Raw genomic sequence first — 13033 nt, forward strand, 5'->3', positions numbered from 1 at the left:
AGATGGGGCCTACCTTCTCTTAGAGATTATTATTTTGCAGCACTGTTGAGAGTTGTGATATGTTGGTGCAACCCATCATATGACGCTCACTGGAAAAACATTGAGGAGCGGGTACTTCCCAACCCCATACAAGCAATTTTGGCTGATAACAACCTGCAAAGGTACATAAATACTATTGATAACCCATGGGTGAAATTGACTCTTAAAATATGGAAAACTATTATGAAAGAATATAATCTAGAAGGAGATATTGCAATTCGTAAATGGTGTGCATATGACTCGGATTTTACACCAAATAAATTGGACGCTAGATTTAAGGGCTGGACAGCTAAAGAAATAACAGTTCTTTGCAACATAATGAAAGAAGGAACACTGTTCAGTTCTGAAATGGTTAAAGAGAAACACTTATTAGAAAAACAAGATTGTTATCGGTATTTACAGATGCGACAATATGTTAATAAAACGCTTAAAAATGTAACCAAGGCAAATACATGCTTGCTAGAGCTCTTTAGAAAAGCATATATTTCAGATAATGGTAGTAGAATCATTTCAAGCATGTATAAAGGGTTGTCAAATCTTAAAACACATTGGACTTCATACATGGAAATGTTTGTTTGATGATGAACTTCAATATAAAAAAATAAATTACAAAAAAAGATTTTCACACAGTGGTGGTTATCTGCAGTGAGGCTGACAGATGAGGTTGTAGAGACAGACTGAACAGTTAAAAGGCATTTGGACAAATATTGGGATTGGAAGGGAAATCAGGAATAAGGGCATAGCAAACCACCGAGATCAGCATAGACAGGTATCGCAGTTTGCATGGTCAAGAGCGCCTGTTTCTGCACTGCACGATTCTATGAAAAGTTGCCTTCTGTTCAGAGCTTTTGAAGAAGTTTCATCCAGAATAGCAACCATAGACTTCTTGTTACTTTTCTCAACTTCAGTACTGAATCATCTAAGCAGTTGCCCAACAAGTTTGTTACAGCCACCACTTTTATGCTTACATTCATTTCTAACACTATTCCAATTGTACTGCAGTATTAGACCAGGCCACTCATTTAGTTATTCAGATGCATATTATCAGTTATCCAATGTTACTGTACCTTATTTCTCACACAACTACAAAGTTATTGCTTCTCCCAACTTCCAAAACACTTCTTCGCCCCAATCTTCTTTCACCTTTCTTCACTTCTCCTTATACTTGAGGTATAATTTTCAATGAGCTCATTCTTTTTAGAGCCACATAATCATAGCATGAAATTACATTTTTGTTTGGTTTTTATTTGTGAATATCAAGTACTGTACGCACAAGGGTTTGTTAACCTATGTGAGTGAAAATGAAGTCAGTATAGTATGCCTCTCAAAGTGTAGTGAAGCAAATGAGCAATTAATGGATTTTTTAAAAAAAGTGTTGGTTGAAGAAAGTGTTGGCAAGGCAAGGGAACATCAAATAGTGCCATAGGACATTATGTATTCACCAGTATTAGTAAATAGCATCTAAATATTTTAACTTGACAGCTCCTCCAAATTTAGACTGATAGTTTAGAGCAGTGCTGAGGAACGCTTCCCTGTAGGAGGTCCTGTCAAGATGAAATATTTAGCTGCTCTTTACCAGTTCAGGTGAATCATAACATCCTATTTCACTATCGAAGTTCTCTTAGTGTTCTGCCAACATTTCAACGCTACAGAAAAAAACTGCTCATTCACTTCACTGCTGGGAATTACCTTACTTGTAAAGTAAATAGGCAAAATATTTTTAAAAGTTTTCGAAGGATGGGAAGTGTACATTTTATTAGAATTCAAAGTGATTTGGCTAGAAGCCTCATCAAGCACAAACCAGATGAGAGTCTACTATTGTTTTTTTAAAAAAAACAAATGGATCTTCTCATGAATAACTTCATCTTAACCTAAACATTTCACAATCAAAACTCTCAGTTTTCCTTTACACAAGCAATTACTTACATAAAGGTGAAGAGAATGATTTCTTCAGTGCCTAGATTCATCTTATATTTGGACTTCAGATCACCAGTTCCAATAATTTCTTTTTTTAAATAAATTACAGTCACACTTGTATTCATTTTTGTCACTTACTTTACCTTTCTTTTCCAGGCTTAGCAATTTGTACTCAGAGACATCATTCAAACCAGTTCTGGTGGTGGAAATAGAGCTACATTTTTGTCATCCAAAAATAGAATTGTATCATAGTATAAGAGAAAGTTCTACTAAATTGCAGGTTTGTAATAAATTTGGAAAAATTGCAATCAGTTTGAGATTCTCTCCCTCTCAACATTTTAATTGGATAAATAGGCAGGTTAGAGATCTTAGAAATACTCAACATGGTGTTTGCATTATTCAGTCAACATTAATAGGCCAACATTCTTACTTTTCTCTTCACATTGGACATTATAAATCAATAAACAGTGAGAAGTGACAAAACAACCAAACAAGTAAAGTCCCCCCCAACTCCTAATTCTACACCCTTATGTTTCCTTTTCCTTTTGTTCTGTTCACAGGCTCAATTGGTGGCTCATCATTTTACATCTGAGAATCCGATATTGCAGGCACAGATGCTGACAGTTTTATAAAGACAGGGGTTAAACTTGGTGCAATTGCTGGGCAATATATTATTCTTCAAACAGCTCTGGCTAAATGGTTTCTGGTTATAAATATTAGCGGTCAGTGAGATCACAAAGCTGTCAAGCAGACATGATAATATTCAATTCATCATGGCCCGTCCCTTCATTTACCCTGTCTACAATGCGACAGATTATCCACTAAGGTGTTTGGCCATCTCAACTAAAGCAGAACAGTACCTGGTACTGATCATAGGCTCTTTGAAATACTAAATCTTAGACCCCCTTTCAAAAAACACACAAGCACATTTTGCACCTATATTTTAACAATCCCATGCACTGCTTCATAAGCAGCTGAAGGGATACGAATACACTCAGCATTCTAATACTTAGGCAAAGCTCACCGTGTGCTTGTAATGATGGCTAAGCTTAGTTTGTAGTTTTTTTTTCAGGAAATTTATTAAGATAGGATTTTCTTAAATATTACTTAACATATCACACAAGTTAACATTTGATTGCAGTTAAGTACTATAGTACAATTACAGGAGTCGAGTATCTTGTGCATTGTCTAAACCAGTGTAGAGTAGTGTAATTAAAAGCCTGAAATAATTAACTAACAGGAGGAAACTATGTATTGGACAGTCTCCAGTGCATCTGAAACAACGTCACCATTGTTGACGCAAGTTTAGTCTTCTGGAAAGTCAATCTGCGGAAAGCACTGGGTCTGGGTATTGTCCCTCACCATGTCCTTAGATTCTGTGTGGATCAGCTGGCGGGGGTATTTGCAGCCATTTTAAACTTCTCCCTGCTTCAGGCTTTGGTTCCCTCCTGCTTTAAGAAGAACACTATCATCCTGTTACCCAAGAAAAACACGATGAAGTGCCTTAATGACTACTTTCCAGTGGCTTTAACATTTTACCATCATGAAATGCTTTGAGAGGCTGGTCATGATGTGCATCAACTCCAGCTTTCCAGACAATCTTGACTCACTGCAATTCACTAAAACAGGTCTATAGCAGACACCATCTTCATGACCATATACACATCTCTAGACAATCTGTACAGGCTATTGTTTATTGAATATAGTATGCCTTCAGTACCATTATCCCAAGCAAACATCACTATAATCTAGAACTTGTACAACTGGATCCTTGATTTTCTGACCAACAGACTACAATCTGTAAGAATAACCAGAAATATTTCTGCTACGATAATTCTGAACAGTGGTGCTCCACAAAGTTGTGTCCACGGCCTCCTATTCTACTCCCTGCACACTCATGACTATATGGCCAGATTCTACTCTAACTCAGTCCACAAGTTTGCAGGTGATACCACTGTAGTGGGCTGCATCTCAAATAACAATGAGTCAGAGTATAGGAAGGAGATAGAGAGCTTAGTGACATAGTGTTATGACAACAACCTTTGCCTCAATGTCAACAAAACAGAAGAGCTGCTCACTGACTTCAGAAAGGGAGAAGATGCACATGATCCTTTCTGTATCAATGGTGTTGAGGTTGAAAGCTTCAAGCTCCTAGGTGTGACCACGTCCACGTAGATGTCATGGCCAAGAAAGTTCACCAACACCTCTACTTACTCAGGAGGCTGAAGAAATTACCTTGTCGACTCTTACCAATTTTTGTTGATGCACCACAGAAAGCATTCTGATTGGATGGCAAATGCTCTGTGTGAAACTGCAGAATTGTTGACACAGCTCAGCCCATCACAGGGACTAGCTTTCCTTCTATGGACTCTCACTCTATTTCTTGCTGCCTCAGTAAATGGCCTGCACTTTACATACCAAGTAAGGTGTGGGCATGCTAAATTAGCTCTGGAAGCATGGCGACAATTGCATGCTGCCTCCAGCACATTCCTGTATCGGTTGTTGATGCAAATGATGCACCTTAACCTATGTTTTGATGTGCATGTGACAAATAAAGCTAATCTTTAAATAAATCTCTCCCTCGCATATGCTAAATTTGCACATAGTGGTTGGAATGAATTTCCAATATGCAAGTGCGCTGTTTCCAGAAGCAAGCAAGGACAGATTTCTTTCCAAATCCGTTTTAAATTTTGACTAAAACAGAAGGACACAATGAACTTGCAATAACTATCTGTTTAAAAGTAAGGATGAGGAAAATGCTTTACAGCCACAATCACGGCACTCAAACAACATTTATTTTAATGTAGCCTAAAGGGAGCATTTGGAAATAAATATAAATGGAAAGGAAAACATGCAATTCATAAAATTCACACAAGGAGTTTGCAAGCATCTCTTCATCAGGCAATCAGACTATGCCAGCTGAAAGCAATGCATCACAGGCTTTTCTTCTCCAAACAGCTGATGTATTCAAAGTATTTCTTCACAGTGAATGCATTTCATTCACTCAATCATTTACAAAAGGTGCCAGTTAATGAAAGGACCCAAGTTCAGCTGTAAAGACAAACCTAATCTCATAAGAAAAATCTATAGTGTGCTTTTTTTCATTTTCTGGGCAATGAGATAGTTCCTACAGGACTGAAGGTCAAGGCACGACCCTCTAAATCTTCCATTGGTCTCCCGGTTTTAGGAGCATTGGGTCAAAGTGACCTACATTTTTCATAAACTAATGTAAACACCAAAAAGCACATAAAGCAACCCATCACTGAGCCACATCTGATCTCCAGCTGCCACTCTGTGCTAATTTTAGCTGTGGTATTAATTTTAATACCAACAATCATTCAGGTATTGCAAGTTATTTTATAAGTTTATTTTATGTGATCTTTTTTATTATATACCAATATAAAAGGACTCCACAATACATTTTATTAAAAGAAAATTATCATATCACTCAGTGAATAAATAGGTTAAATTAGGAAGACGATGCAACTTTACAGATGGAAAATATGACAGAGCATTGACAGGGAATGATTGGAACAATTTTTCGGTGTATTAAGAGAATCAAAGGACATCAGGATTGTGCAAGGAAGATGCACTGAGGTAAAAGATCAGTCATAATTCTTTGAATAGAGGAGCAGGCACAGAGGCCAAAAAGCTACTGTCATTTCAATATAACACACACAAAATGTTGGAGGAATTCAGCAAGTCAGGCAGCATCTATGGAAAAAGAATAAACAATTGAAGTTCAGGCTGAGATGACCCAAAATGTTGATTGTTTGCCCTTTTCCCAAAGATGCCACCTGGCTTACTGAGTTCCTTCAGCATTTTTGTGTGTTGCTTGGATTTCCAGCATCTGCAGATTTTCTCATGTTTGTCATTTCAATATATGCTTTTACAATAATGCTTGGTTAAAACGGGACAATGAAATCTGGATAAGCAACAAATTAATTAAGGAATGCTTTGGACTAAATACACAGGTATTTGCTACATAAAGTATATTCAGCAAATTTCTCCTGAAATCAATAACTGATGTTAATATGCATTTTAAGGGAGCAGATAAAGTTCTAATATTTTACCCATATGTTCGGTCTTAAAAAGTGAGCTTAGATATAGTCATGATGAGAAGTCATTTGAACACAGTCAAGTCCAATTCTATTTTCACCTGACAACAGGCACTCAAATACTCTAGAAAGGGTCACCAAATGAAACATACCATTTAATACAAAAATTGATGGCAATGTCGTATGGAGTATTTAGACTCTTCCTTCTATAGCCAAGATACCCAGAGGTACGTGTCCCTTGAGCAGGATCAATCGATAGACCAATATTTCAGATTCTAGTATGCATGCATCACAATAAGCAGTGGTTACTGGAGTAATAAACTTTTAGTCTCACCAGAAACGCACGCGGTCACAGGGAGAACGTACAAACTCCTTCTAGAAAGCAGTGGAATTGAATGAGAGTTGCTGGCATTATAATAGCATTTCGCTAACCTTTTGCATCCATTATGCCAAGAAAATCCAGCAGTGGATTGCAAAGTGGTATAAAATGTTCTCAAATGTTGCACTTGTGGCTATTATGGAATTAAAGATGAGCAAATTAAAAGGACAGAAATACTTCTGGAGCACAATATTGATTTTTAAAATTTTGACCATTTAGGGAATTAGGATGGCCCTGGCATCCTGATATATATATAACCTCAGAGGTTCAGCAAGTGTTGAAGTCTATTATTAAGGATGAGGTTTTGAGGTACTTGGAGACTAATGATAAAATAAGTCAAAGTCAGCATGGTTTCTGTAAAGGGAAACCTTGCCTGACAAATCTGTTAGAGTTCTTCAAGGAAGGAACAAGCAGGGTGGACAAAGGAGAGGCAATGGATGTTATTTACTTGGATTTTCAGAAGGCATTTGATAAGTTATTTAACAAGATAAAATCTTAAGGTGTTGCAGGAAAGATACTGGCATGAATAGAGGAGGCAGTGAGTGAAAATAAAGGGGGTCTCTTCTGGTTGGCTGACAGTGACTAGTGGTGTTCCTGAGGGGTCAGTATTGGGACTGCTACTTTTCACATTGTTTGTCAATGATTTGGATAATGGAATTGATGGCTTTGTGACAAAGTTTGCAGATGAAACAAAGATAGGTGAAGGGGTAGGAAGTGCTGAGGAAGCAATGGGATTGCAACAGGATTTAGACAAATTTGAAGAATGGGCAAGGAAGTGGAAGATGGAATACAGTGTTGGGAAATGTACAATACAGTAATGTGTTTTGGTAAAAGGAACAATAGTGCAAACTATTATCTAAATGGGAAGAAGGTTCAAACATCAGAGGTGCAGAGGGACCTAGGAGTCCTCGTGCAAGACTCCCAGAGGGGTTAACAGGTTGAGTCTGTGGTAAAGGAGGTAAAAGCAATGTTGGCATTTATTTCAAAGGGAATAGAATATAAAAGCAAGGAAATAACTCTGAGCAACACACACAAAATACTGGAGGAACTCAGTAGGCCAGGCAGCATCTATGAAAAAGAGTACAGTCAATGTTTCGGGCTGAGACCCTTCCAGCATCTGCAGATTTTCTCTTGTTGTAATGAGATAATGTTAAGGCATTATAAGACACTAGACAGGCTGCACTTAGTATTGTCAATAGTTTTGGGTTCCGTATCTCAGAAAGAATGTGTTGTCATTGGAGAGTCCAGAGGAAGTTCACAAGATTAATTTCAGGAATGAAGAAGTTAACATATGAGGAGTGTTTGCAGCTTTAGGCCTGCACTCACTGGAACTTGAGAGAATGCAGGGGGAGTCACATTGAAACCTACCGAATTTTGAAAGGACTAGATAAAGATGGATGTGGAGAGGGCGTTTCCTATAGTGGGGGTATCCAGAACTAGTGAGCACAGCCTCAAAATTGAGGGGTAACCTTTTAGAATGGAGGTAAAGAGGTTTTTATTTTAGCCAGAGGATGGTAAATCTGTGGAATACTCTACAACAGGCTACGGTGGAGGCCAAGTACTTGGGTATATTTAAGGCAGAAGTTGATAGCTTCCTGAATGCTCATGATATCAAAGGGCATGGCAAGAAGGCAGGTGTATGGATTGAGTAGGATCCAGAATCAGCCATGGTGGAATGGCAGAGCAGACTCGATGAGCTGTATGGCTTAATTTTGCTCTTATGTCTTATGGACCAACCCACTGGCCAAATCAGAAAGATTGCAAATCCTTTTCCTGATTATAATACTGAACCTGATGGAATTTTAATGTAAATTTCTGGATCTAATTCTAAGTCAGTGGGTTACACAGCAAGGCCAACACTTGATTTGCAAGATAATAAGTGAACTCTGAAATTTTCACAATAAAATCTTTTCTTGCATTTGGTGCTTAAAATTTCCATTCAATAAATTATTCGAACTTTAGTGAAGTATGTAGGTAATCCAGCAGACATCCATAAAAAAAAACTTAAAAACAATTAATCTGATTTTGTTTGTGCATGCTTAAATTAGAATGTTTGCCAGGACATCAAGACAAATCCCTAACTTTCTATGATCATTATCCTGGATCTGTTATGTTTGCCTGAACAGAAGATGGAGGCACAAACTAATCCAAAGGATGCTATCTTGAAAAGTGCATTGCTTGTTCAATCATGTGTTAACATTTTAGCCTTGAATCCATGCTCAACCCTATACCCAGAACTTTCAGACACAGACGCAACAATTTTACAAAATCTGGATAAAATCTGATCATGTACTTGAAAATTTAACTTTAATCTCTGTAAATGCCTGCAATGTATTGATGAGGAGTGGAACACTTTCCATTTTAGACTCTTAGATCAAGCTTCAAGTATTCCCAGGTTTGGGTAAGCACTCATAGATGCAAATAAAACTCCTACTTCCTCACCCCACCAAGAATTTCTAAACACAGAAAAATAACTTTGTACTGCAACCTATATTTGCAGACTTGCAACCTGTCGTCTCTGAATTTGCCAATATGGTGCTAGTCTATACCAGGCAAAGCCCTCCCTCAAATGAGCACATTTCCAAAGGGGCACTGCTGCAAGAAAGCAGCATCCATCATCAAGAATCCCCCATTAGGAGGTATGGGAGCCTTAAGACACATACCAACAGGTTCAGAAACAGTTACGACCCCTCAACCATCAGGGTCCTGAACCGGTGTGGATAACATCACTCACCTCAACTCTGAACTGATTCCACAACCTACAGACTCACTTTCAAGGAGTCTGCAACTCATGTTCTCAGTATTTTTTTTATTTGCACAATTTGTTTTCTTTTGCACAGTGGTCAATCTTTGTTTATGTATAGGTTTCATAAATTCTATTGAATTTCTTTATTTTTCTGTAAATACCCACAAGAAAATGAATCTGAAGGTAGTACATGGTGACATATATGCACCTTGACAATAAATTTGTTTCAACTTTAACTTGACTTTTAGTCTCCTTGATTGAGCTTCAAATCTTCCCAGGACTGGGTAAACACGCTTCGAGATGCAAATAAAACTCCCACTTTTTCAGTCCAGCAAGAACTTTCAAACACAAACAAGGACTTTGTATTGTAACCTCTATTTCCAGACCAGCATTTTATGGCCTCTGAATTTGCCAATGAGATGCTAATGTCTTTGTCACTGGCTTTGAAATATTAGTTACAACTTTTTTTTAAGATCCAGTGCAACTACAACTGCGAAGTAAACTGAGATCAACTTATATCATTTAGAGTATTAGGTAATCTTAATTCACAATTTAGATTTTTTTTTGCTGCTTATTTTTACCACTTGTTGCACTGTAACAACATTCATTGCTAAATTATTGTTTTGCTTGAAATTAAACTTTTTTTAACAATTACTGCAAAACTAGCTTACTAACTCAATTTTATATCCATTAATGTCAAAGAAGAGTATTCCAAAGTCTCCTATGTATTTACAAAGATCTGGAACAACAGCAAAGTAAGGGAGAAAATAAAATCAATGTTTAAACAATGCCCTTCACCCCCTACCTACTGGATCAATTATGAAGGAAGCAGATGCCTGTGGCTGGGAGGAGGACAGCTGCCTACATATTCTATCAACAGAGGTGAACTTGACAGAGACAAGAAAACAAAACTAAAAAAAATGCCAAAATACAATACAAATCAAAACATCTTAATTTCACATATCAAACAGGAGTGAAGCTCGGAAAGCCAAGCTTTATTCGCCAATGCTTAAACACAAGGGACTAATAGCAATATAGAATTCTGAATGAATCTACACGAAAAGAGACTGTCAGGATTTAAGTATGGTGCATGTCACCATTCACTCTGAAATCCATTTACTGCTTCATGTTGAGGATCTGTTTCTATCAGTCCAGGGTAACATAATACAAAGTCATTTGCTTCTGTAATGTCTCAAACCAAAATAACCTCAACAGGTGACAGTCTATCTATAAGGCAAGCAGGATGGCAACAACTAATCATAAGACAACATTCTGTGCACCACTCTGATTCACAAATATCACTTTCCTAGCCTATGACAAACTACAGGGCTGACAACTCACTTTACATTGCAGGGCATTCCTAACTTTTTACCTTGTTGTGACAGGCAAGAAAATTAATTAAACTTCAGACCTGGGATGTGACACTCCTGCATAGTGCCTTCTATTTGTTGATTACTATTGATTTTCTTTGATACTTCATTTAAAAATCAATAGCTAGAAAGAAAAATAGGCATGGTTTACACATACTTAAACATACAAAGGCACCCTGGAAGAAGCTGTAGTTTCAGCCAGGCGCTGGCAGCCAATTATGAGAAAAGCTCTTAACAGGTGAAAGCAAGGGCTCTAGATCGATTTTCAGTTTTCTTTTCCAATCACAGAAAGTGGCTATAAATTAGGCTAATCAGTATATATTTTTTAAGATAACCCAGGAAACAAATAACTTCAGACTCCTTAAAACAAGAACAGGCAATTTGTTTTTCTCTAGAAGAACAATAACAGTATCATATTGACATTACCTCGAGTTCATGCGAGCGCGAAGTTTCTTTGCCTTCTTTCTGATTTTTTGTTTCTCTTCGGCATCCTTCGATACCTCTGGATGCACACAGGTCTCAGTTACAACATCTGTAATGTACTTCTTGCAGGATAGATGTTCCTGATGGAAAAAGATATAAATACATTAATTGCCAAGAAAAAAAAACTTCCCTCTTTTCTGCAATTCAAAGTCCCATCCTGTGCAGCACATCTGGATAGTTAGTCATGACTCCAGTCAGTTGTTAAGACCTCTGAAAGCACCATGATGACCCAATGTGTGAAGGCATCTGGTGGAACTGATCCACAGTTTTTTTTAAATAAAAGAGGTACTAGGTAAAAGTTTTCATATATGCAGAATTTGCTGGTCTTAATTACAATCCATGCTTAAAACGGTTTTTAATACCTCAAAAAGAGCTCCACTATATTGTCACTAAGCAATTATCACTGAAAGAAAGCTAGATGTAACTAAGGTGAGGGATAAGATGGTGTACAATAGGATGTGCCAAACCAATGGAGCTATGTCACAACAACAACAACCATTACCTTTTAAAATTTAAAATATTTTCTAAATACCAACATGAGATACCTTCAGAAATTGTATGTAAAAAGAATTATATATAGCACCAATTAATTCAGTTTAGAATTTTCATTCAGGAGTTAAATCAGTCCTGTTTTAAGTATGTTACTGTTCAACTTCCAATCACTAATAGCAGCAAAGGGACCACTTAATAATAGCAAATACATTTGCACATGTAAAATACAGAAAAATGGCACAAACACAAGACATTCTGCAAATGCTGGAAATCCAGATCAACACACAAAGTGCTTGAGGAACTCAAGAGAAAATGGAAAAGGAGAACTGGAAAAAGAGAAAAATGGAGGAGAAATTAAATTTCATTCTCCATTCTGGCTCCTTCTTACCTCTTTCCCTTGATCTCACTGCCCATCAACTGCTTCCAACCCCCGCCCCCCCCACCAACATTCTGTCTTCTTCCTTCCTTTCCTATCTTGGTGAAGGGGTTGGGCTCAACATGTTGACTAATTATTCCCCTCCGCAGATGCTGCCTGATCTACAGAAAGGTAAGAAAAACATTCCAAATTCATGCAAACTCCACTAACTCAGTAAATAATTACAGGTTGAATCTGAAACTATCTTGGGCGCTGCTATGTCACATGGTGATTTTTAATTGACAAAGCCATGTTGTCTGCTTTTGCTTTGGGACTTCAGAGTTGCAAGTTATACTCTGAGTATAAGTTCCCTGGTTGCTCAGCATTTTATGAAACATTACTGTGCTATTTAAGCTTTCTTTAAGAAATTTAAAGTTTTAATATGGTCACATACAAGCCTCAGACAGGGTTAGAAACACTTGATTAATGCAACATAACCAGATGACATAGATGGCAATACGGATTTTCTCCCAGATGAGCTCAATGCCTTTTAAGCTCACAATGACTGACAAAACCTTCACAAACTCCTATATCCCCCAAAGACCCTGTAATTTCAATCTCTGAGGTCAATGTGAGAGCATTCTTCAGGATGGTGAACCACGGAAAGCATCTGGCCATGAATGGATTCCTGGTCAAGTACTGAAGACCTGTGCTAATCAACTGGCTGGACTGTTTACTGACATCCTTAACATCTTGCTCCGGCAGTTTGAGGAACCCATCTGCTTCAAGTAGGCTTTTATCATACTGGTGGCCAAAAGGGACATGGTAAACTGCCTCAATGAATATCATCCAGCAGCATTTACATTCACTATGATGAAGTGCTTTGAGAGGCTGGTCATGAAGCACATCAACTCCTGCCTGAGAAGTGACTTGGATCTGCTTCGATTTGCCTACCCTAACAACAGGTCAACAGCAAATGCCATTTCATTGGTTCTCCACTCACCTTTGGAACATCTGGACAGTGACGATGCATACATCAAGATGCTCTTCACTGATTACAGCTCAGCATTCAACCCCTCAAAACTAATCAATAAACTCCAAGACCTAGGACTCAATACTTCCTTGTGCAACTGTATCCTCAATTTCCTCACTTGAAAACCCCAGTCATTATGGATTGGAAACAATATCTCCACA

At 37.7% G+C, this 13033-nt stretch overlaps 1 protein-coding gene across 2 annotated transcripts in view; it reads right to left on the reverse strand.

Moving 5' to 3' along the window:
- The window catches only part of scaper (S-phase cyclin A-associated protein in the ER), a 325667-nt gene that overhangs the window by 193074 nt on the left and 119560 nt on the right, over positions 1–13033 (reverse strand). For both annotated transcript variants that reach the window (XM_059946644.1, XM_059946645.1), the window contains exon 21: positions 10936–11072. In XM_059946644.1, the coding sequence (XP_059802627.1) occupies positions 10936–11072 (137 nt within the window). The remainder of the gene's footprint in view (positions 1–10935; positions 11073–13033) is intronic.

Source organism: Hypanus sabinus, chromosome 21 (genome assembly GCF_030144855.1).
Source record: "Hypanus sabinus isolate sHypSab1 chromosome 21, sHypSab1.hap1, whole genome shotgun sequence".
NCBI lineage: Eukaryota > Metazoa > Chordata > Chondrichthyes > Myliobatiformes > Dasyatidae > Hypanus > Hypanus sabinus.